The 26,909-nt window shown below is 28.9% G+C and overlaps 3 protein-coding genes across 8 annotated transcripts; 1 reads left to right on the top strand and 2 right to left on the bottom strand.

The window, feature by feature from the left end:
- The first annotated feature begins 991 nt into the window (after window positions 1-991).
- LOC124955915 (rab3 GTPase-activating protein catalytic subunit) lies at window positions 992-23,995 on the top strand. Of its 6 annotated transcripts, none has more exons than XR_007103019.1 (16): window positions 992-1,288; window positions 1,426-1,711; window positions 1,784-1,920; window positions 2,085-2,298; window positions 2,388-2,796; window positions 2,864-3,075; window positions 20,740-20,797; window positions 20,883-20,970; window positions 21,034-21,169; window positions 21,257-21,437; window positions 21,639-21,738; window positions 21,931-22,250; window positions 22,360-22,563; window positions 22,662-22,901; window positions 23,021-23,630; window positions 23,722-23,995. XR_007103019.1 is itself a non-coding variant. In XM_047511054.1 (16 exons), the coding sequence occupies exons 1-15, from the start codon at window positions 1,093-1,095 to the stop codon at window positions 22,887-22,889; spliced, it is 2,664 nt and encodes an 887-aa protein (XP_047367010.1). In that variant the 5' UTR covers window positions 992-1,092; the 3' UTR covers window positions 22,890-22,901; window positions 23,021-23,995. The 6 variants fall into 6 exon arrangements, 3 of the variants coding, with proteins under 3 accessions (XP_047367010.1, XP_047367007.1, XP_047367008.1); XR_007103020.1 differs by having other exon boundaries at window positions 23,021-23,343; window positions 23,457-23,995; XR_007103021.1 differs by having other exon boundaries at window positions 23,021-23,096; window positions 23,457-23,995.
- LOC124955916 (vasorin) lies at window positions 3,061-19,599 on the bottom strand. Its single transcript, XM_047511055.1, has 7 exons — window positions 19,062-19,599; window positions 5,726-6,600; window positions 5,343-5,658; window positions 4,687-5,273; window positions 4,183-4,615; window positions 3,935-4,111; window positions 3,061-3,839 (listed from the first exon to the last, which is right to left on the bottom strand). The coding sequence occupies exons 1-7, from the start codon at window positions 19,063-19,065 to the stop codon at window positions 3,556-3,558; spliced, it is 2,676 nt and encodes an 891-aa protein (XP_047367011.1). The 5' UTR covers window positions 19,066-19,599; the 3' UTR covers window positions 3,061-3,555.
- On the bottom strand, window positions 21,590-26,849 carry LOC124955914 (transport and Golgi organization protein 6 homolog). The gene is made up of 8 exons (XM_047511050.1): window positions 26,647-26,849; window positions 26,442-26,565; window positions 25,566-26,334; window positions 24,274-25,476; window positions 23,992-24,196; window positions 23,763-23,914; window positions 21,887-23,666; window positions 21,590-21,752 (listed from the first exon to the last, which is right to left on the bottom strand). Exons 1-7 carry the CDS (start codon window positions 26,708-26,710, stop codon window positions 23,376-23,378), a joined length of 2,808 nt encoding a protein of 935 aa, XP_047367006.1. The 5' UTR covers window positions 26,711-26,849; the 3' UTR covers window positions 21,590-21,752; window positions 21,887-23,375.
- Window positions 26,850-26,909: the final 60 nt, after the last annotated feature.

The following is a 26,909-nucleotide window of genomic DNA, read 5'->3' on the forward strand; positions in this document are numbered from 1 at the left end:
TAGTCAACTCTAAATTGGATTATATTTTATAATCCTACGAAATATGAAACTCGTCATTAATTTGCTTAGAAGATTAGTCGACACGAGAAAATTTGACCAAGTAAATCTTGCAATTGTAAAGTATTTATATTAAAAGAAATTTTTTTTGTTATTTCTTTTAAAAAATACTAATAATTATCTATACCTGTCGATTAAAAAATAAATTAAATTTATGAATTTTCAAGTTTTGAGCAATACAATAATTTGAATAGTATATTTAAACAATATTATTTTACTACTTTATAAAAAGTTGAAATTTTTAATCATGCGTTTAATTTGGTTAAGGTTGTTTTAAGCTTGGTCTGAAATACCGGCCGATCTTCTAATAGAATTGAGTTTAGAATAAAAATAGCACTTCTAAGTGAATCTTAGAGAAGATCTAGACCGAATTTTTTAAATACTTAAGATTTTTATCCAAATAATTAGAAACTATGATAAAGTTCATCACAATTAATATTATATTGTTTAAAATCTTGTCATGATAAATTATATTAAATGAAAATACTTTTTTGAATATTTGACACGATTGAACATATATCGTTTTTTTCAACGATATAACGCTGATAGATTTTAGAATGAAATATAATCAGCAATACATTTGCCCATATTTTCGATTTATTGTTGGTAAAATTTTCATGATAAAAATCACTAAAAATGACGTCTTCAATTACTTGAATATTTATCATATTGAAAATTGTTATTTAATAATAGTGAATATTGTAATATATAAAAGTTGATTTTCTTATATAAAATGTCTGTCTCGATACATACATGTGGTTCATATCCTACATTTGTTTCTTTTTCTTTTTTTTTTTTTTTTTTTTTTTGATTTATTATTCAATATTATAGTTTATTATTTTATCGATAAAATTTTGTACATTAAACGAGTACATTATTTGTGGCGCCATCTGCGTTATTACGAATACATTACGTTTGACGTAATCGTATTTATACCGACAAGTTCAATAACGTTCTGTCACTTAACCTATAAGATTGTTAACTTGAATGGCTCGGAATAAATATTGCTTCGAGGCCTGATTTTCATCAACGAAAATGAATAACATCGAAATTGAAGATTTTTATCATCACGACTTCACGACTGCTACAGAATGGGAGGTCTTTATTGCACGTTTAGAAGAAATTATGCATGAATGGAAAATATCTGATAAAAGAAATGGTCCATCTTTGAAATCCGGCGATTTTGTTAATTCTCAATGGAAAAACAATACGGAGAAAGTTCATTTTGCAGGTATTCTTTTAATTATTATATTCTTTTTTATATTATTATACATATATACGATCTATAATAGAGCTAATAAAACATTTGATAACCTCCTTCTACAATCCATATTTTTTTTTTTGTTAATTTTCTAAATTATATTTTAGATGTTGAATTTACATTTAAGCACTTTAGTCTTGTAATAGAGAATGTTGAAACTATGAAAAGTTCATTGGAAGATGAGGACGACGAAAAAACTGAATGTCAAAAGGATATATTCAATTCTTCTAATGATTTTGCTCGTATAGATCAAGAACATTTAGAAATAGCACCTTATTTTGGAATCAGAGAGTTTCTTGTTTTGGTGCCAGGAAAAAGAAATCCTATAATAGAGGAGACACGTATGAAGATTTTATTAAGTTCTATTACAATTGCTGCTAATAATACAAATTGGTAATGGTATTCAATCGACATTAAATGTATGGTTCAATGATATTTTATTAATACATTTTTATCATATTTTAGCGAAGTACCTATCTTTGTACAGGTACAAGAATCATGGCAAAAACTGTATCTTGGTACAAGCGTAGGTAGAGGCAGCTCCGTTAATTTCGAGATGGTACATCTGAAAAAGATACCACCTCATTGTAAATATCTTACTGGTGTGTACATTTTTTTTTTATAGATTTATTTAATTAATTAATTTACATAATGAATTATAATATAAAAATTTTGTTGTAGTAAGATGTTGAATTATTATATTATTATTTGTATAAGTTTTATTAGAGATGTATGGAATTATTTAAAAAATAAAAATTATTTGCAGGTTTGCTTGCTGTATTCAAACAAAAAATCACAGAAGGCTATGGAGTGAAGTTAAATCCAGTATTAGTTTCAGTAAGATTTTCGTATTTACTAAGGGATTGGACATGCAGTACTTGGACACAGCAACCTCCAGATTTTGATTTTATGCAAGGAGAGACACTTGGAGTAGCAGAATTAGGAAAGCTTCCATTTGGAGCAACTTTTGATCCTGTTGGGTAAGATGATTATATGTAGAGACATAGAAAAAGTCTTTCTACATAAACTTAAGGAAAGTAGTCTATTCTTGAGTTTGATATATGTTTAGGGAACTTCATCTGTATACCACATGGCCGCAAATGTCAGAGCACGTCGTAGTAGACAGTGAAGGATTCACTGATTTAGAACCACAGTTAGCACCAGAGTGGTCAGTTCAAGTGACAATGGTACCTTCTCCGGCTTGTTTACTTGGAGATTATTTAACAGATTTTCTACATTTATGTAACGATCAGAGAGCTATGGTTGACTTGCTAGGTGAGAATGCCATGTTTCTCGCCGATGATGAGAACAATTTGAGTGCTGCATTTAATATATTAAGTGAATCAAGAATTCCTACAATTTCTTCTGTCATTGGTAAAGGAAACACGAAAAAACCAAAAAACGTGGAAGGTCCAATTACTGAAGAAATATTGATGCCTATATTGTATTTTCTTTTCCCCGATACTGAAGATAATCCTGTAAGTATAGAATTTTATTGATATTTTACTTGTTCCTGTGAAATAATAATTATATGAATTTCTTCAGAAAACACCGTACGGTGATATGAGCATATATTACGAGGAGGAACAGTGGAAAGGAGTAAAGACATGTATAATTGACAGTTTAGTATGGCGTCTTGCAGTTGTAGCCTCACATTGCACACATAATCTAGGTGGAGCCACAGCATTAGCTCAACTTTGGCACGAGTTCGTTCAGGAAATTAGATTTCGTAGAGAATCGGATATTCTTATACCAGGGTGAGTAATTTTATTGATTCGTCAAGTGATTAGAAAAAAATTATTGATTTTAATCTCTAACGAATTTCAATGCATTTTTAATCAATTGACGATAATGCACTTAACTTTCCAGCGTGTATATCTATAGATTCTATTTAAAAATATTTAACATTCGTTTAGGACAGAACGCTTGTTCCGTCGAATGCATTTCACCTCGCGATGCAGTCTCTTTGGGTATAAATACGTTTAGCGAATACTTATTCAAAACAAGATCATAGTTCGAATGAACGAATGAACAATTGTTTGGCTCGTTGATACATATTACAAGTACCTAAGTCATACAATTTATAAAAATGATCGTTACGATGAACAATATCTATCATTCGATTCGATCGGCCTTATTGCTAACTTAGTCTAATACGAGTACGTTGTTGTACGTTGTTACATCGAATCGCATAAATTCAAACGAACCGACTGAACACAAGTTTGTAAAACCGATGATCATACTGGCATCAGACCGCTTCTCGTAGTTGGATTACGTGTCATGTATATATCCATATCATGATCGGTCCAATTATTTTCATCGTAATTATTCAACGTATGCGTGGAATCAGCTAAACTATAGCGACTGCCAGGCCTTGGAGGATTTTGTTCCAAGGTACGATTACGTGATCTTGGGCGTTGTCTTCTCGAGGAAGCATGAGAGGGCATGTGATTATTAGTATAATTGCTGCGCGACATTCTATCGGAAGCTGCTGCTAACGATTGACGTGACTGACGTAACTCTAGAATCAAAAAATCACTCATTAATCCTTATTAATTTAACGTTAGAGAACTAATATTTTCTTTTTTTTTTTTTTTTTTTTTTTTTATTAAATACCTGGTCTAGAGTTTACGAGATTAGATCCTAAAGTCGTGTTAGCAAAATATCGTGTAGAGTTATTAGAGAAACTATGTTGTGATTGCCCATCAGCAACCGAACGTGTAGATACTTTACCACCATAGTGGCCTGTTTGAGAACGAACATCGTCGATGCAAGAAGCTCTAGTAATCGAACCTAAGATTAGAAATAATAAATGTATTAATTTTACATCATTTATCAGTTAGATAAAGTAAGAATATTCATACCTTGTCGATCAACGGGAAAGATTCTAGGTCTTGGTATACTTCTGTTACTATAAGCTGATACTTGATCCCATTCTTTTTGAGCATTGTAAGCACTCAAGGTCGCCATAGAAGACAGAGGTCCTCCTGGACTTGGCGTTGGACCACCGGTTGAGCAACAATTAACTGGCAAGCCTGCTATAGGGCCACCCATGTTAGTTTGATCTATACTATGAAGTGTATGAAGTTTACGAGCCCTTCTTCTATTAGCAACCACAAAGATTATCACTGCAACTACTATAGTCGCACATATTGCTGCACTAGCAGCTATAGTGATTTTGTCCATATTAGAAGTTGGTGAATTTTCTGTTCTAACTTCTCTGCATTGTTGATAGGGAACATTTGCTGGCGTAAGATTGGTCTCTTCCAATGAAACGACACATACTATGATGCATTCCTGTAAAAATGAACAATTGATCATTGATTTATTTTTATTCGTTTTGCATTTAAATCTAAAGTATATTCTACCTGATAGGGTACGTTCTTTATTTTAAATTCACGTTCGCTAGCATCAAGAGGCGGAGCTTGCTCGAAACTATCATCTCCAAATAATCGATAAATCACACGAAATCCTAAACTCTTAGGTGCTTTTGTGTCCCAATAGATAATCACTGAATTATCCTGTCTAAGTACATCCTTCACTATGATATCTCTATCATTTGATTTAGCTTTATAAAGAGGAGAACCAAGAACCAAAGGAGGTCTTGGTTGATGTTGCTGAGGTTGATCCTGAACATGTCTAGGTGGAGTTAAAGTAGTCCTCATTATAACTACATTTCCTGTTCGAGCCGCAGTTGGTCTGTTAGTCGTCGAAGTAAACATAGTAGATGTTTGAGGTGCTTCAGTCGTTCTTTTAAATTCTGTAGTTGAAAAGATTGTTGTTGTTGAAGGTGTAGTAGTCGATGTACTAGTTGTTTGGGTGGATATCTGTGGTCTTATCGTTGAGTGATGAGTAGCAACACCAACATTATCACTTGGACCTGTTGGTTCTCTAGTATCGACACTTTCAACAGTGCCAATTCCAATAATTTCTGGTGTTCTTTCACATGTCATATCTAAAATGATTATCGTCGAGTTAACAAGAAATCTTTCCGAGAATGGTCAAGAAGATTTAGTTTTCTTACCATTTATATCGATGTTGTAAAAATTCTTTTCTTGTAATCTCTGTGGACTACCACAAAATGGTGGTTTACGTTCGCGGCTGGTTACTTGAAGATCCTTAGTCTTGATCCAATCGACGATCCAACGTAATTTGCAATCACATACAAGGAATCTTCCTCCCAAGCTCAGTCCTCTTAGAGTACCATTCAATCTAGCCAATGCTCGTTCTGGTACAGTGGACAAAGGATTTCCATCGATAGCGAGAAGTGTTACCGATGGATTACCTTGAAAAGCATTCACTGGTAACTCCGTTATTAGATTGAATCCGATGTCAAGTACCTGTAGAAAATGAATTATTAAAATCCTTGATAATAAGATTAGATTTTTATCATCTATAAATTTCTACCCTAAGATCATGAATACTGTTGATTGCAGCAGTTGGAAAATCAGGGATGAGATTGTTTAATAAACTCAAAGAGCTTAAAGTATTTCTGACGCCATAGAAAGCATTTGGTCCAATATTTTGGATCAAGTTTCTCTCAAGATTGAGACCAGTCAATGAGTCTAGTCCTTCGAATGCTTTGATACCAGCTGATCCAGGTAATTCATGTATACTGTTTTGAGATAGATCCAGAAAGGCTAGAGCTTTGAGACCTCTTAATGCTTCCGGTACTTTTTTTTGTCGGGTACCTTTAAGATTAAGATTTTTCAAAGTCACTTCTAAACCTCTAAAGGCACCTGATGAGAGAGTAACTTCATTGTCAGACAATTTTAAAGTGACCAGTTTCAATCCAACAAAGGCATCATCTGGAACTTTTGTAATCTTGTTCATTGATAGATCTAACACTGTAAGATTCTTCATAGTCTTCAACGTTTCAATAGGTATTTCTATCAGTTCGTTATCTTTAAGATTAAGACTTTTCAATGAATTTTCTTGATCTTTGAATGCTTCAGGTTCAACTATCGAAATACGACAGCCCGACAATTGTATGTTATTGATTCTTAGCGCTGAAAGAGATCCATTCTTTAGAGTACCAATGGTACTGTTATTAATGTAAAAGAGATCAACGGTGATCTTTGAAGCGTATCGTTTCATAGCCAATAGTAGTTGACCATAATCAACGATGTCACATTGTACTGATAGTTCTTTAGCAAGATTATAATCACAGATGCAAGAGTTTTCAAGTTCTGCGACACTTTGAGCCCAAGGGCAGACTGAGGTTGCATTCACGATGTATATCGTGCCTGCCAAAAGCAATAACGTCTTGATCGTGAGCGTATCTGAAAAGAAAAAAAAAAAAAAAAAAAAAAAAAAAAAGAAAAAAAATGAAAAAAATTATTGAAGATTTTTATCAATTTTTTGTAACAAATTTTACAGCGTAAAATAATATTTTTCATTGACTACACTTTTGATAGATAGATAATTTAAATGATTGAACTTTTTTTTAGATACATGATTTAAATTACATACATGATCGATTAAATTTTTTGATAGATACATCTATGTTAAAAGTTTATCAGGATAAAAACTAGGTATATTACGTGTTCTACGATTATAGAATCGTAGAAAAATTCTACGTTAGATCATTGCAAGTTGTTAAGACGGCTTTGGAAAATCGTTGGCGACGATGAAAACTGGACTTGTGCAGTCTTGAAAGGCTCGTAACGAAGCAGAGTCCATAGGGCATAGACCGAACCCGTTACGAGTCAATGGCCGGAGTATATGCGTGTTCTCGGTTCAATCTTCCTATCGATAGGACACGATAATCATAAAAATCCTTTTTTTTTTTTTCGTGTCGTCGAAAACTTTTAATCATTTAAAATTGTATAAAAGGTAGATTCATATAAAGTGTCACGATTAGAACGATTATGAATTTTTAGTAAATGAAATAGTTAAATGATTTATATATATATATATATATATATATATATGTATACATATATAAGAATGTATTATATATTTATTATATAATTTCTTATATATATATATATATATATATATATATATATATATAAGATAAAAATAAAAAAATATATATATACATATCGAGTGAAAGTAATCCAGTTTGGTCTTTTAGTACGCGATTGCGTTTAGATCATTCACAGCAATTAGAACGGTCGAAGATTTTCTTAGGACAGTTTCACTATCTCTCACCATTCTCACGTCTTCTCTCTCTCTCTTTCTCTCTCTATTTACTTACGCAGAGCTAACTAGGAAAAGACCTAATTTCGATCTCTATCTTGTTTCTCTTCTTTTCGAGTTGATTATTGCTCTATCGGGCAACGCAACACGGTTTCAAACTTTACCGGTTACTTACATACGTATATGGGGAGAAACAGAACATTTCTTCGTTACTGAAAATCGTTGCAGCGTGTAAGGGATCGCTCGTAATACGCTCATGGGTTCTGGTTTACACGCACTCTGCCGATCTAGTTGTATCTTTATTTCTTTTTTATTTTTTTTATTTTTTTATTTTTTTTTTTTTTTTCTATAATCCTTTCGCCAGTTTTTATTCATCCTATTTCCATTGCCATAACAAATTGTTAGAGTTGTAACTATTTCCTTTATGTTTGAAATTAATTACTCATTTTAATTATTTTTCTCTGCTATGTACTTTTTAGATCGTTAATTAATAAAAATTATAAAAATGTCCATATTTTCGTCTAAGATCTGTAAAAATTTGATCGATCAACGTCAGAAATAAAATACTTTTCGTTATAATAATTAATTTTTATTGAATGGAGTCGATGGATTAACTGACAAAAAGAAATTAAATTCACATGGGAAAAGTAACGAACGTCTGTGAGAATAACTAAGATATTTCCCGTTTCTAGTGCGATGAAGTTAGGTGATAGCTTTTAACCTGCTTTCGGTTAGAACAATTCTTAGACACAGTAAGTCACCTACATTAAGCTCAAGCGTGTGCACATTCCTTGCATTCGTGTACAATGAATGGAGGGAGCTATTTGGAACCTTTCACTCGTGCTTCACTTACGGAAGAGGAGCGACAATCTGTCCCAATTGTCTCTCAGAATAATTGTCACATTATAATTTCTTATATACATATATTTTGTATTTACTAGTAATCACATTGAAAGAGAGAGAGAGAGGGGGGCGGGGAGGAGAGAGAGAGATATTATATTGCTAGACATTCTTTAGTATATTGCGTCAAAAAGATTTCGTTTGGGTCTTCATTCGTAGAATATGATTATTTAAAATTCAAGGTAAATATGTCCACGATCGAAGAGAAATTTATAATTTCGAACATAGTGATTGAAAAATAAATTTTCATTTTATTTGCAGAGTTTGAAAACAAAAGAAGAAAAAATAAAAAGAAATTTCTTTTTATATATTTGTTAACGCGATTTAGAAAATGTTTATTATATATATATATATATATATATATATATATATATATATATATATATAGACGTTAGGATTTCTCCGGAAATAGTTAGTATTTGAAAAATTGCTCTTCTCATCAGTTTGGATCTTCATAGCAAAAGCAAAAGAGTTACTGGCTAAGTTAATTAATTACTTAAATCAAGTACCGTTGCAATACGGATCTTGGAACACTTGTTAACGAGAGCAGAATAAAAATTAGCTTAAATAACCGTAGATTATAGCATAATCGACTCTCATACGAATTATATATATATATATATATATATATATATAATTATATAAATAATATATATGTACATATATATATGTATGTATATGTCTTCGATTATTATATTCTCTTCTCATTTTTAGGCAGTAGAAAAAGAAAAGAAAAGACTTTTTTCGGAATAAATGGGTTTAACATTTTCTTTACACGTCTTTTCTTTTTTTTTTTTTTTTTTTTTTTTTCTAAATAAATTCTAATAACGGATTGTATGCGGCATGTTTTTATCGAAGCCGGATTTGTTCGTTAAGTTAACCATCAAGATACTTATCTGTTACGCTTGTTAGCAGTAAACCGATCTTGATAGACACATCAATCAGTAATTCGCGTGTTAACATTATCAGAGTATGACCAGTTGAAGTTTTCTAGAGGTTGTGTTAATGTCAGTGACCTTGGAAATATATGAACGAAGATATTTATCAAGATTAAAAAAGAAAAAAAAAATATATATATATATATCATTATTAAAATAAGTATTAATTCATTTTCTATTAAGGATTATAGAGAGGAGACAGAAAATGGGTTCAAAAAATTAAATATTAATTTTGAAAGAATCTTTCAAGTGTTACATCATTTTCCGCACGAGATCACAATGTAATATTGATTACAAAGTAAAATAAGAGTTAATCGTATTACGTAGAATGTTATTGAACTTTCAGTGTATGTGTGTGTATGTGTGTTTGTGTATGTATGTATGTATGTATCGAAAAAAGTATATAATAATTGACGGTATCATTAATCTCATCCCATTTAGCGTAAAAAGAGGTATTAGACTATGAAACAAATTATAACGATTCTTTCGCGAGTAATTTGTAGTTATTTTTATCATTGATCTTGTGAATTTTTTTCTGATCATTCGGGGATCAGTCGAAGAAAGAAAAGGATATTAATGATTGTGTTGTTAAAAATAGTAAAAAAAAAAAAAAAAAAAAAAAAAAAAAGAAAAAGAAAAAAAAAAGAACGAAAGTGCATGAAATGTAGATTTTTACAATTAAGTATTTTCTAATACAACTTGATTAGGAACGATCTTACAATTTATGTTTCGAAGTCTTTAAGATTTCTTATAGTTTGGAGATTAGATAGATTGAAATATACACGTATAGTACACGTGCACAGGGTGCAACTAACTCGCTTAGGAATCTAAAGCCTTTCACTTTCGTTCCCTTTTGACTGTTCGTCTCTCTCTCTCTCTCTCTTTCTCTCTTTTTTTCTTTCTCTTTTATTTTTCCCTTCTTTTTTTCAACGTAAGATCGAAATATATGATAAAGATTTCTACTAGATATACTAAGAAGTATATTAGAATGAATGGTTCGATTAACTCTGACTTGTGGTTAACAGTATTTATCTTTCATTACAATCGATCACTCGCACAGTTCTCACGCTAATGTTCTACTTTTTTTTTTTTTCCTTTTTTCTTTATTTTTGTACTTTTTGTTTTTTTGTTTTTAAGGGTCTAGCACTAAATGCACTTATCATGTTCGTATTATCCTGTTTCGTTCGAAAGTAACTTATGACCTCACCGTCCTTTTATGCTAATCATTCAAAATAATATTAAAATATATTCGAATAAATAAGAATTCTTAATGTATTCGAATAAATAAGAAATTCTCGAACGGGATCTATGTGAGAGTAGTTTGATAAATATATTATAAAGTGTTGGTGAATCCTTGGGTTGGTTGCGTAAATTCTCTTACGTCTACCATTCATCTCGAACGTTATACGAGAAAGTGGAAGAGATTTCTCGAGTCGAATCGAATTCTTAAATACTTCTTACAAGTCCTCAGGAATTAGATATTATGTTCCTAGTTATTTTTTTTTTTTTTCTATTTCTTCTTTTTTGTCGATGCTATGATTTTATTTGTATTTTTAATTTATTATTATTATTATTATTATTATTATTATTATTATTATTATTATTATTATTATTATTATTATTATTTTTATCTCTGAGATAAATCTCGTTCTTCTTTCAAGTAAATGCATTCATTCTTTTTTTTTTCTTTTTTTTTTTTCTTTTTTTCTTTTTTTTTGTTCATTCGTTCGTTCACGTTCATGATCATTTTTATACTTGGAAACGAACAATGGAGAAATTGCATCGTATATGTAAATAGTAAAGAAACGAATGAAGCATACACGTCTTATATGATAGTAATTTTTAAAAGAGAAATTTAATGATGAAAGAATAAAGAAAAAAGTTAAGAGGAGTTTTTAAGTATTTATGTATATATGTATATATCTGTATATATAAGTTCTTTCAAAAACAGACAAATCGGAATATTGCGAATAGCATTATATTATTTACATTCTGCGCACTCATTCTTTTCATCTAGCATGCAATCCGCGTAAACTAATGGAATAAATTAATTCCACGGAATTTCTAGAATGAGTGGATTTCTAGTCGCATGCATTATCTTCATGACCGAACGAAAGACTTTTTTTCTTTTGTACTTTTTCTTATTTATTTATTTAAATCGTATGCATGTTTACAAATGTAGAAATCAGATACAAATTGTATATCACGATCGTTTACTTAGATCCTTTTCTTTTGATAAGTAATTTAATTAGCTTATGACCTATCAAAGTATTACATCAGATTTTAAATAAATGATTTATAGATTTTTTCTTTCTTTTTTTTTTTTTTTTTTTTTTTTTTTAACAAAATTTTGTATAAACTAGTTTCAGTTATCTAAAACAATTTTTAAGTATTAAGTTAATTAATAAAAGAAATGTTAGAATTTTTAATATTTTCTATTCAATGAATTCTATTTCCCAATTTTATATTCTGTATTCTATATTCTATCTAATATCTATATAAATAATAATATATAATATAATATAATAAAAAATTATAAAAATATAATAATATAGTAATTGATCAATGTTTGTCAATATAAAAAATACAAATTATAATTTAAATATAAAAGTATTAAAAATTCTCTGATATATTTAATGATTGGTTAATCTAATATATAATTTACCGTGCAATATGTACAATATTCCATAGAGACTGTCTTCTTTCTCGACCTACCAAACTTTCCATATGTTCGTAACGGTCCCAGCTACCAATCGGCACAGTATGCTAACCGACTATCTAAGTACTGTTACCTGCTCCATCTCGCAAAACGCATACACGCGAGTAACGTGCTGGCAAACAAGGAACTCTTTTCATATGTGACGATTCTATCAACATCGATCTCTTAGCAAATACATATATAAGAAGAAATATTCATGACAAGAGAGAAATCAGTATCTTATAAGTGTATGATAATAATGTTTTTAATGATTGTAATAGAATTTCATCATGATTTCATTAGTATTTTTTTCTTTTTTAACTAGTACATAACTTCAATATTATTATTATTATTATTATTATTATTATTATAAGTTATTAAACTATGCATATTTTATTAATAGACGTCTCTTTCTAATTGTTATTATTAATATTGTTAATAGTCGAAAATTTAGTCTCTCTCTCTCTCTCTCTCTCTTTCTCTCTCTCAACCTCTCTCTCCTCCCTCTCTCTTATAATTAGAATTGGTCATCGTTTTACGAATAGTTTCTAAACTTGGTAGTATTATTCAGTAGGTTTCAAATGTTCGTATGTATATGTTTAAAGTCATCGTAAGATGTAGCGCGGATGTGCATTAAAGTGGCTCATGAACAGAGTACACCATGCATGCAAATTAGTAACGAAGTCCTCGTTTTCTTTACCGTTTTACGATTTATTCATGAAAAAGAAAAAAAAAAAAAGAAAATAGAATCATTTAAACATTTACTTATCTAATTTGTTTATTTGTTGATAAATATATAAGATCGAAGAGTATTTGATTTGATTTGATTTGTTTTGATTGAAGTATGATAATTGATATCTATCGAATTATTTTCTAAGGAGGGATAACAATTAAAAAAATTTACTTTTTCGTAGTTAGAAAATTATTAAAAATTATCTAAAAGTTTATTTTTCGAAATCGAAATTGGAATGAAAAAAAAAAATGGAAAATGAGATAAGTCGCAAATCATTTTTAAGATATAGATAACAATATCGATCGTTTTTCCAGTTGGTCTCGCTTCGTCGACGCTCGCTTTTCTCTCGAGAATGTCCGGCAAATCGAGATATCGAATAGGTTTCAAAGTTTTCCGACAAATTCGAATGTCTTGTTTCTACTATACGACACGATGCCGATCCCGTCGAATTCAACGACGCGAAACATTTATTTTCGCGCCAACGAACGTTTTCCGAATCAATGGAGAATCGATTGTCACTCTTCTTCTTTTTCTTCCTCTTCTTCTTCTTTTTTTTTTTTCTTCTTTCTAGTGTTAAATAGACCGAGATCGAATCAGGAATCGAAAATCGATTTGATACAATCGTTTTTATTTATGTGCTTTGAAAATATCTGAGACAGAATTTGTTCTTCGTTAGAAAGAATAATATCTAATTGTTCATATGCAATTTTTTATTTTAAGTATCGTTTATAAATTATTAAACAGGATGGGTCTAAAGTTCCTAGATGATTTTATTACTCAATTATTCTTTTCCGCAGATTACTTTTTAGACTACTTCTTTTTTTCAGATTATAAAACTACAAATTCTAATTATAAGTATAAAAAGTCACGAAGAAGAATAATTGATTTGTAAAATCACTTAGGAACTTTTTCATCCAGTCCATTTAATTTAAATATTATTTATATTATAGTTTAGAAATTATTATTATAAGCAAAGTTTTATTTTTAGGAAATGTTATTTTTATATGTGTGTGTGTGTGTGTGTGTGTGTGTGTGTGTGTGTGTGTGTGTGTACGATTGTTGACAACATTATTTGATATTTAATTTAGGAACAAAATAAATTGCTTAAATTTATCACTAGGTATATTGACTTACATAAGTAAGACTTACATAAGATAAAATTCTTATTTTATAGCACATATAATTCCCTTTATTTCTCTATTTGCAATTCTTGTTTTTAATCTCTTTTTTTCTTAAATTTGCATCATACTCGTAGAACTAATGCACTTGCACCCGTTATCTCGAACGAAACGGATTGGAAAGTGCTATAACGAATTGATAGATAGAGTATATCTTTTATTATTTTCAAAAATATACGATCACATTTGCGAACTTAAATGTAGAAAAAAGAAAAAAAAAAACAAAAAAGAAAAAAGAAAGAAAAATGGCATATTTGATTTGACGTTATAAATTAGAATACACGTTATAATTTCATTCGCATAAAAATCACGATTGACCTAATCCGGCTTCTTACAATGCATTCTTGTAACATTTCGTAAGCATTACTGTGAAGATGACGCTCGTTTCGTATTTCTCAAGCCTGTAGGCATTAATTACACAATACCGAATCGCAACACACACGCGAGTTTGTAATATAAAAGAAATGACACGTGAATGATTTTTTTTTTTTATGTTTCGTTAATAAAAATAGTCCTTAAAAATTGACAACGTTTACGTTTTAACATATTCAGTATTAAGTTCATCATTACATTCTTAAATAAAATGTGTTTCATTTCTTTTTTTTTTTTTTTTTTTTAATTTAAACAAGATGGAAGTGTCTTTTTATAGTGCTACAAAGAGGACTAATCCATCAAGAAGATAACTTTTCCTTAGACAAGATTATTTTGGTATCAGTATATTTCTATTTTATTAGAGAGGAAGAGAGAGAGACAGAGAGAGAGAAACAGAGAGAAACAGAGAGAGAGAGAGAGAGAAAGAGAGACCTATACTTTTATTAGACATTAGTATCGAAAGTAGTTGTATTAGATATCTTTTACGTTCCTCATATCATGTTAATGAACGGAACGTAAACCGGTTCTGATATCGTAACTGATATTATAAAAATTAAATTGTAAAAAGGAATGTTAATAAGAAGTGTATTTAGTTATATACGTGAGTGAAAAAACAAAAGAAGAAAAAGAAATGATTTCCTTTGAAACTAGTACGGTACACAACGATAAAGGATATTGCAAGGCAGGACACGAAATATCATTCGTCTCTTAAGTCCATTCATTTTGTTGTTCTACATATTTCTCTTTCTTTAGTCATTCGTGTGAGAAATCTGTGTCGATACTTCTTGACTCTAATAAGTATTGCTCTCGTATTCGTATTTGTTCGTTGGCATAGAAAATTATGTACGTGCATCAAATATTTAGAATAAAAGGAAAAAAATAAATAAATAAATAAATGATATTTTAAATAATCGGAAAACTCTCGACGTGTAAATAATCACAATTTCCTTTTTTTTTTTTCTTTTTCTTTTTTTTTTCTCTATCCTTTCACTCGCGAAACAGTCTAATTATATGCTTTTATTATGCTCATTCATTTTGATGGTGACTCATGAGAGAAACATTGAACAATGTGGAGAGACGATGTTAGTACAAAAATAAAGAGATTGGAATAAAAAAAAAAAAGAAAGAAAGAAAGAAGGATGTAATATAGTAGGGAAGGGGTTTAATTATGGGTTGAAAAAGTTGTCAAGTTAACGACGTAACTAGTCTTCTTTGAGTGAACCGGAACTGTTAAACTTCACACCATAGATAAGATTGTATGTGTATGCAATTGTTTTATTCCGGTGAAACGCTTCTTCCGGTTATATAAATATTCTCTTGAATTATTTGGACGGTAGTTTGAGATAATCACGTGTGGAAATCATGCGTGAATTCTTTGCGATTAAATCGACTTCTTTGCTTATGATTATGTAATGATAATTATGTAATCAATGTGGTGAACAGTCATTAGAAAGATTAAGATTAAGATCGATCGATCGATGTATTTTTGATTTTCGTTTCGTTCGTGAAATAAAAATAAAATGGAATGATTATGATTTTTATTTTATTTTATTTTATTTTATTTTATTTATTTTATTTATTTTCTTTTTTTTTTTTTTTTTTTTTCTTTCTAAAACCGATAGATAAATTATTCTCGTTGTAATTTAGAGATTAAGTTCGATCTTGATCGTAAAAATAAAACAAAATTCTAATATTTTTTTTTCTAATTCATTTTTTAGATCGTTGAATAGTTACTCCTTGTTTATCATAATTTAAGAAGTAAAAATCTATCGATTGATTTGTCAGCCTAATTATTTAGCTTATGCCCGTACATCCATCGGTATTCGTAATTACGTTGGTAGTCTCACGACGGAAGTTAAGAAGCGCTTCCGGAAATGAGAGCTCCGACGTTCGCGACTAACTCTATTTCCCTCGGCCTTACCGAGATGTGGGTTAGCATTGGGTCATAGCAAAGTTCAAAAGGATTTTTCACGATTTCACCGATTAAAATAATAATATTCAAACTCAAAATTATTAGAGATCAGGTAGAATATTTTTATCTAAATTTTTTTCAATTTATTTTATTACTGCAATACATTTTTTATTTTATTGTTAAAAAAAGAAAAACAAAAAAACTGATTGCAACTATAGTTTGCGAACCACTGGGGATTCGCGGGAAGTTTTCGAATAAGAAAAAAAATTTTTTTCTTTCTTATTTAACGTTTAAGCGACTTTCGACCGTACGAAAACGTAAACATCGAAAATTATTAACTTTGTGTTCAGTTTTTTTTTTTTTTTTTTTTTTATTATCTTATGGAATAAACTTTTGTCGATTAAATGTTCGATTAGCTCTTCAATTTTTTCACATTATTGTTTAACGTGAAATTCGACGAGTTCATAGAACGCAATAAATATTAGAAACTAACTCTCAATCGATTATTATTAAGGATACGCAGAATATACGTTTAGACACGGTTATTTCCTTTCGATATCGTTGAAAGTAAAATGCGTATTGCGAATGTAATTCTGATTATTTTTTCTTTATCTTTTTTTTTTTTTTTTTTTCTTTCCTTTTTTTTTTTTTTTTTTTTCTTTTTTTTATACAAGTAATAACTATTTTGTGAGCCGGAACAAAAGAAAGTTATATTGTAGGCTATGTTTTTTCAAAACCTGTACGCAATAAAAGAAAAAGTGAGAAAGTGTTAGAAAAGATGAGAAATATAATAATGTCCTAAATCAAAATTAAATACTTAGGGACTTTGGCCTTCAGCCTGTATATTTTTTTTTTTTTTTTTTTTTTTTTTTTTTGATTATATTTAATAATAAATTTATAAAAAGAAAAAGTAAAATGTTTTAAATAAAAATAAATCTGTTTAAATATATTTTTCTCTTCTTTTTTCTCTCTTTTTTTTTTGTTTTTTTTTTGTTTTTTTTTGTTTTTTTTTTAAGTAAAATTATACTTTATAAAGTTTCTTATTCATTCTAAAGAGATATTGTTTAATGTATAGAGAATGCATATCAAACGTTCCTCGTGGTTACAATAAACTTAGAAAAATGAATTCCTGTACTTTCAACATTCACTTTTGCGGCTGATCAGCCGTACTATGCGAGAAACGCGACCGCAAAACGCAACCCTGGCCACATGAAGGGGGCGAGTACAACACCTTTCTAAACAAGATCTAATAAATTTTCTATTCTTTATTGAGAACTAAGAAGAATCATAGAAAGGAAAAAGATGGTTAAAACAAACCACTAGAAGGCTACGATTACACCGCAAAGAAAACGTTCAAGTACGACGAACGATCGATATATAAACAAATTTATTTCTTTTTAATTATTATTATTATTATTATTATTATTGATCTCTTGAAACATATAACCACGGTTCTATATTATTCAATTTTTTTTTCTTTTCTTTTTTTTTTTTTTTTTAGTTGAAACGATAAAATTAATATAATAATTGTTCTCTTCTCTAAATTCAATCCAAATGAGGTGATAAAAATGATGTCTCAAATTATATCTAAAATTATCTCGACAGAGTATCTATATCATTTGTTACATTATTGTATTATGTAAATTAAAAGAATGTGTACATGCACAGGTGTCTTCTCAACCCAATGACGCGAAACTTTCACTAACACGACCGGTTGTTATCTCTTCGTTCTTTACACCATAAGCTAGAGATTTATATCATGATTTGATCCTTTCTAGAATATCCTATATATTATCATTTGTCTATTTGTCACATTATATTTAATGATTAAATCTTTATAATTTTGATCAAAAATAATAATCACAAACAAATTTCTGATATTTATCTTATAAATTTTAATAGCGTTCTAGTTTTTTCTCTCTCTTCTTTTTTTTTTCTTTTTTTTTTTTTTTTTAATAAATATAGATATAGAAAATAATATATATTAATGTAAGAATCGAAGCGGAAGAACCACGGTACGGTCTGATGATCATACGAATATCTCGGACAAACGGATCACTTATCGCCATGCTCGTTGAACGTTTCACGTGCAAATCTTGAAAGATTTCTCCGCGATGATAGCTATAAGTACAATCTCAGCTGATCGTAAATCATAATTCTTTATTTGCATGTAAATCGAATTCCTTGAAATATATATCACGTAAAGATATCATCATCGGTAAAAACCGATAGAAGAATATATTTCGTTTCTATCATAGAAGATTTTAAATTATAATTCGATAATTAGTTAATTAGAATTATAATTATTAAATTATAATTCGATAATTAATTAATTCTCTGTAATCAAAAAAAAAAAAAATGCGTTAATAGAATACTTTTAGGATCTTTTTTTATTTTTTTATTTTTCTTTCTTTTTTTTTTTTTTTTCTTTTTTTTTTTTGAATAAGACAATTCTTTAAATTTGTCAAAACTTTTTAATCGAAATGATATAAAGAAACGATTCTATATGGCGTTTATTGTTCGAAAGGAAACATCGCATAGACTATAGAACGTTGGTACTGTCCCGTAGCATGGTTCAAGGACGGACGGTATAGACCGAAGACGATAGCCACAAGATACATGCGTGGGTGCATTAACCCTTCGAAGTTCATGGCAAAGTAGATAGAATACCAATGTGTCCTTTATAGTTTATACTAACTAACCTTCGATCAATCTCGATTATCTTTAATATATTCATTTTTGATCTCAAATCGATCGATTTTATTTTTATCCGATAAAACATTATATATATATATATATATATTTATAAAAAATTGAAAAGCGAACAAAAAGAATTACAAATAATGTTGAATTCTTCACATTACTCACTCATTTTTTTCGTCTTCCAATAAATATCTTCGTTAAAGTTGTTATAGACATGAATTTCCTTCACGATCCATGATAATCTAAATCAAAAATTGGATCCTCGAATATAGGCTAAGGTTCGCTCTCATGCAACTAGCACGGCGATACCTTCGACCTTCAAGAAATTCCATCCACATCGATGATAATAAATTAAAGAATTTGAACTTGATATTGGTGGAAGATATTTTAAAACGAATCGTTGATTATTTTTTACACCTGCTCTTTTGCACCTTCACTAAATATTTTTGGATAAAAAATTTCTTTCTTTTTGTTAACTCACGTTAAAATAAACACGACACAAAGTTTTCTTGTTCTTTTCTTTTCTTTTTTTGTTGTTATATTTATCGAAAAGGTTGAGATCGTATAAGAATAAAAAAAAAAAAAAAATGGAGACTGACCGGTCCCTCACCGTTAACTTCTCCTTTCGAACTCACATTGGCATCGAGGTTTTGTACTCGACTGCGACAAGTCTTCCTCAGACACTGTCCAATCCCCCTAGAATCCTGTCTCCTGCCTGAACGAACGAACTGTTGGAGTAGGGTTGTTTAAAGGTAGGCATGGTAGGAGGATACACCTCTCGAAACGGAGAATCTCCTTCAAGTAAACCTGCTCGTATAATCGTTCTCGAGGAAAGCGGAAGCAGTTGGTCGAAATTGTATAAGTTAATATTTTTTCTTTTTCTTTTTTCTTTCTTTTTTTTACAATTGGTACTATCAACAATTATTTTATCATATTAAAATATATCTCATACGTATCTCGGATAAAACAGGAATTTGTTATTAATTGATCATATGTATATAATAAAACAAAAAAAAAAAAAAAAAAAAGAAAACTATTATTTATAATGTCTTGAGCAGAAGACATGATGAAATTTTATAAATAAACAATTTTTTATAAAAATAATTGAAACTTCATTTATTTGAATTGATTAATAAATATAATGTTAACATTGTTCATTCGATATTTAATATTACAACGTTTGTGTATTTTTACTAGAAATAGAGGAAAAATAATTTTACATAATTATTAATATTTGAAATGATTTATTTGGAAAAATTTTTGTTAATCAGTTTTATAATAAAAAATAAGTGAAAATAAAATATAAAAAGAATATATATATATATTTTAAATAATACTGAGAACTTTAATTCTTTTGCTTTTGCGTTTTATAAAAGAAAAAGTGAAAAGGAAAGTTAGATAAGAATTTTCCCATTGATTATCTTACAATGTGCTTACATTAGAAATTAGCATTAGATCTGATAAATGACGTCATTTGTATTACTTGTTGGTAATATGATAATGTAAATAAAATTAAAAGAAAAGAACAGATTCGAGGGAATTATAAAACGATTCTGTTTAACAAACTAAGTGTCCGACTGAGAGGAGAAAACCAGTTTCACCGTTAACTTTTGTCTTGTTCGAATCAACTTCGATACTTCGGTCATCTCGTAATAAAAAAAGTATTAAGAAAATTCGTCTTATATATATGTTTCAGCGGATTAATGTTTTCCAAAAAATATTCACATAATTTTATTCTAAAAGAAAAAAAAAAAAGAATGACAAAGTTTTGAGTTTAATATTTGAGTTTGATGTTGAGTTTGATACTTCTCTTTTTCATTTTTATTCGTTTAAATTGTTTTAGTATCGCTCCTGGTTTCCCAGACTCTGTTAGAACCTGTTTGTTACATCAAAAATTACAGGTACATCTCTTCTTCTTTTTCTTTCTTTTTTCATTTTTTAGAATTTGTTGAACAATGTATAATAATAATAATTTTATGATTAAAGATGATGAATTGTTGTATTGAAAGAAAAAAATCTAGAGAAGATTCGATAAATAGATCTCAGAGTGTAGAATACGAAGACTTTGAAACAGGTATAATAACAGTATATTGATATATTAATATTAATAATATAATATAATATAATATATTCGTAGAATCAGAAGAAGAAGAATTTTTTGAATGTACAAGTGAAGTAGAATCAGAAAATGTAGGAACAAATGCCCAAATAAAAGCAAAACATTTGCTATGGAATAAACCAGCTGGAAGATTAACAAAACATCCTTCTTTAAGGTATTAACAAATGAAATCTTTTAATTAATCTTTTGAATAATTAATATTTTATTCGACAATAAGAGGATAATATAACGAAATTTCTAGATTATTACAAACAGGAGATCCCCTTTATTTACCTGTAACGCAAGAACCTGTTCCAAAAACGGAAGACCAATTGGAAGAAGACGCTCAAGTAATGATGCAGCTGGGAACCGACAAATATGCGTCGGAAATGCGAGCTCGTATGATGAGCGCCTCGTTGCTTTCCGACATGGAATCTTTTAAGGTATATTACTTGAATAAATATTTAAAGAACAGATGATATTTAAATAATAGCTATGAAGAAAATAGAAAATATTAGAGAGGAATTTAGAATTGTAAAGAATTTAGAATTGTAAAGAATTTATTTAATTTAAAATTTTAATCACAATTGAGTTCATATCTAAACAAATTTAATAAAATATAATAATATATTTTATATAAATAGGCAGCCAATCCAGGTGCAATATTAGAAGACTTCATTAGATGGTATTCTCCTCGAGATTGGATAGAAGATAAAGGAACCAATGAATGGGGTCAACCAAATGGTCAGCTAACACATCTTAAACATATATGAGATATATTTAATATATCTATATGTAAATACACACACGCGCGCGCACGTATACACAGCACAGGCATATACATACATACACACAAAAGAACTTTAAACATATATTTAAAAAAAGAACTTACATTAGTATTATTCCTGATGAATAATATAATGAAAAAATATCTAGGTCATCTCTCACCAAGAATGTTAATTCCTGAGAATGCATGGTCAACAACTTGGGCATCGGCTCAACCAGTACCAGCCCATCGTCAAAAACGATTATTCGATGACACGAGAGAAGCTGAAAAAGTTCTTCACTTTCTAAGCTCAAGAAAACTCGGTCAGGTCGCACGACTTCTTTTACCGTCCTTAACGCATGCTGCGCTTTATACTTTAAATTTACAAAAGCAAGAGGCTTTACCAAATTTGCCAGACGTTGCACAGAGTATATTAAATAAATTGCAATACGTTACAAAACCACTACATCAGAAATTACAGCTCTACGAAGTGAGTCTCTTAAAATTAATTAAATTAATAATTAATTAAATTTCTTTATTGTTATATTGATAATATATATATATATTTTTTTTTGTCTTTCTTTCTTTTTCTATTTTAGGAAATAACACGTGATATAGAAGGTGTAGAAGCTTTAGTCGCTCAGGTCAACTCATTGCAATTGAAATTAGGTGGAAGTGACGATTCTAAAGAATTTACAACATTTTTGATAGAATTAATGAGAGGAAAAGAAGTATTTGTGCCAGATGGACCAAGAGGAAACATTGGCGCTCGTATAATGTCAATGTTTCGAGATGCTCAGAAAGTAAGATGTATTTAATATTTTTGTACAATTGTTAAAAAAAAAAAAAAAAAAAAAAAAAAAACTTTAACAAAAATAAACATGTCGATATAATTTTGTAGGCCGTACATATGATGACCTCTGTAGGTACGGGTCATGAAGTAGATACAAGTGGAGATAGTAAATACAAATCATTCCCAGAACCATCCTGGAAAGAATTTATATTACGGGCAATAACGACAAGACCTTCAGTGGCTTTAACATCACAGCCACAAAGGATGTATGCGTGCCTTAATCGAGATTCCATTCGTCTGGCTGGTTCATTCTCTGAAGATACTGTATTTCTATAGTCCATAATTGAGGTAATTTAATTATAGGATTTGATATATTATTTAAATATAGATTGTATACAATTTTTCTAATGCTTATTGTACGTTATATGTTTTTTTACAATAATGAATCTTATTTCTTTACATTTTAGATACATTCTTTTATATATAGTTTTAGGAAAGATGAAGTTGTGATATATGATGTACTATAGCTATGTGATGTACACTGTTAGTATACAACGAGTTTGTTGCAATATTTTTTGTAAAGTTTATATTTGTTACTTTTTATACAAATTTCCAGCTGTCTAATGAATCATAAGTCTTTCTTTTTTTTTTTTTTTTTTATTATTATTATTTAAAAAATGATATAATAGATACTATGTACACACACACGCACACACACGCATACATACACACATTAATACATAACAAGAACTCATATAAACAACGTACTATTGAGAATCGTATATATGTAGTACGTATATAATTATTAAATAATAACTATATTTATTCTAATAAAAATATAGTCTTTTCCAATTTTGGTTTGGCAAAAAGAAAACTTTGTACAACTTCGTCAATTTCTTCCAGAGCTAATTGAGCATGTAGACGTAGTACTGGATCTTTATCGGTATCTCTTAAATGTTTTAAACTACGATATAAAATAACCAAATCTTTGCTAAGATCGGTTAAAACATGCTTTCCTAATCCACGAACTAAAAGATTGATGACTAAGACTGCTGCTCTACGACATTCAAGTGCTTTGTCAGTTTCTAAGATACAATTAATACAGTAGAGTACCTAAAAATTTGTAAAAATTATTTTCAATTATTTCACATAATTTATATATTTTTAGATATTAAAAATAATAGAATTTACTTTATTTACAAACATTACCTCTATGATAATATTTCCAAGACGAAAACCTAATACTTTACAAAGCTCTCCAAGACAAGAAAGACTTGATGCACGTACTAATGGGTCCGGATCACGTGTAGCACATAAAAATCCATTAATAAGTATATTTTTATGTGTCAATGTCATTTCACCTGTAAATATTATATTTATAAGAGTATACTTATCATTTTCGTTCAAGTCATATAAAAAGATATATAAACATTTTTACCTAATCCTCTTGTTGTTTTTACTAATATTTCACCAAGTTTTATTCTATTTTCTACAGAAATATCTCCACTTGTAATTCTTTGAGGCATGTCAATGTACTCTTGAACTAATGTTTCTATTACTATTTGAGGATATGTTACAGCCAAAGAGCACATACCATTTATTGCAGCAAGATAAATGAAAGAATCTTCGTGTTTCAAATTTTCCTATAGCACAATAAAAATCTAAATATATATACACACTTATTGTAGGGGTACAAAAGGTAAAGAGATAATGAACTCACTTGAAATAGGCGTAAAAGAATTGTTTTTCTAGCAACAGCAAATGGATCCTTTGTTTCAATTAATTTTGTTAAAGTTATGATCCCATGAGCACGTACTGGAAGTAGTGGATCTGACAAATCTCGAATAGCTTCTTCAAATTTATTAAATTTTTTATAATCTATAGATAAATCTTCATAATGTACTTGATTAAATTGCTGTTTGCTTTCAATGAATTGAAGTATTTCCTTCATAAGTACCACCAATTGTGACGAAATTGTGGAGTTATTAATTTGTTCTTTCAAAAACTTTGCGAATGATTCAAAATGTGTTCGATTCAACATTTTGCTTTCAGAACTTAGAATCATTTTGATCAACATTAAACTAATATATATAATTTCATGATCATCGTTTTCAGTATTATTTTGATTTTTAATTACTTTCTCATTAAATAAGGATTTGATAAAATTTAACAATGGTTCAGGATTCTTGAGTTGCGCTTCTTGAACAACAGATTTGTTTGCCAAATGTGATAGAAGTTTAATAGCAGCTAATTGCTTTTCAATGCGTTCTATTATGTCATGAGATGTTTCTAATGTATTATTGCAGGACCATTTTGTAGAATTTGATAGAGACATCAACAAATAAGAGAATAAATTAGTAATGAGTACCTCATTAACAGATATTAAGTCAAACAAACTATCTGCAAATTCTTCATATGCTAAATTCTTTATGGTTCCAATAATTTCAAGTCCACCATTAGATCCAAATTGTATGGATATATATTGTCCAAAATTTTTTTTTATATTATATCCAAGGAATGCAGAAAAAAGATCATGCTGTAAATTTTCATCGTGCAGAAGCTTCAATAATAATTGTCTCACTTTGTTCCTTAACAAGCAAGTACTAGATCTTATTTTGTTATGAATACAAAATAATGGAATAGCTATAGTCGATATAAGCTTGTGAGGCAAAGATTTAAATTTTGCCTCTGTTGGTGCAAAACAAGTCATAAGATTTTCAATACACGTATTCAATTCACATTCAGGTACTATTATTTCTGTCTCTTGTTCATGATCCAAGTTTGTTATTAATAAAGGCTTCATTATAATATTAATTATATTTTTCTCACAAATATCGGGATTACTTTCATAAAGAGCTATTATACAGCTATTAGCTATTATTGAGTAATGATTAATCTGTTTTAATGTTAAAAGATTCAGAAGCTAAAAGAAATGTATATATTTGTTATATTAGACAAACAATAATATTATTGAGTCATAATAATTTACAGAAATATTATATAATTATATACCTGTGGACATATAGCTTCATAATATTTATTTTTATTCATTTCATGTGATGTAGCAATTAATCTAGCAAGTACATCTAACTTGTTCCAATCAGTTCCAAAATCTAATGTATCATTACACAAAGTGGCAATTAATGACACGACTCCATTAGGTTGTTGAATTTTTTCAATTAAATGTTTTCTAGTTATTCTACGAATCCACATTGGTGCTTTTTGAATTCCCAGAATAATCATCAACTCCTTCATAATTATATATTGTGGACAATTATCAAATAAAGTTAGTAATTCAGATAAAAATTGTTTCTGATCATTTTGTAATTTTTTGTGTAAATCAACAGTCATTATAAATTGTTCCTTATTCATTTCACTTTCTTGTTTCAAAGGTAATTGTTCTTCGTTAGGTTTTGTTAAAGGAGCATATGATAATTGTAGCAATGCTGCAATTAATGGACCAAATTGAGAAAGAACAGCTGGTCGTAAAAGACTTCCATTGTAATATTCAATAAGAGAACGGCTTGACAAACATAATCTCTCATATTTCTGTAAAATGGATGTCTTTTCTTCTATTAATTTTGAAGCTCTAGGACATAGCTTTTTCATATCGATACCAATTCCAGGTAACAAGCATGGTATAATTCCTATTGATACTATTAACTCTATTGCAATTTTAAATGTATGATATTGTTGAACACTAATACAGTCGTCGTGATTGATTTCATCTATTATCTGAATCTTTTTTAATATATACGTAATAGTTTGAATATATTTGTACCTATAATATAGAAAAATTCAAATATATCTTAGTTCATAATATAATATAATTAATCATTAATAAAGTGATAAAATTTATGATATATATATGTATATATATATACATACCTTATATCTACATAATTATTTGCACTATCGTTATCACCGAATATTATATACTTATCATTTTTTGATAATAGAGGAAGAGTCTTGTCCAAAATTTGTTCTAATTTATTTTCAAAATCATTGGCTTCTATAAACGCATAATCATATATATATTTTAAATATAAATTTTAATGATACATTATAGAAGAAAAGTATACAATATATTTACCAGTTTTATCTGTTGTTAATTTATACAATATTTGAGAATAATCTATTTCTTTTGATTCTTTCATTGTTTAATTCAATATCCAAACTTATTGTAGTTTTCGTTTCACCACAAATAAGTACATTCTACATTAATTTGTTAAATTATAATATTATCAAAAAAAGGTTAACATAAATAAGTGCATTGGAGAATAAATGCATTTAATTTCATTATAATGCCGTCAGATGTGCTAGTGTCGCGTCATCTATCTGTCAATTTTGCGGTTA

This window comes from Vespa velutina, chromosome 19 (genome assembly GCF_912470025.1).
Source record: "Vespa velutina chromosome 19, iVesVel2.1, whole genome shotgun sequence".
NCBI classification, from domain to species: Eukaryota; Metazoa; Arthropoda; class Insecta; order Hymenoptera; family Vespidae; genus Vespa; species Vespa velutina.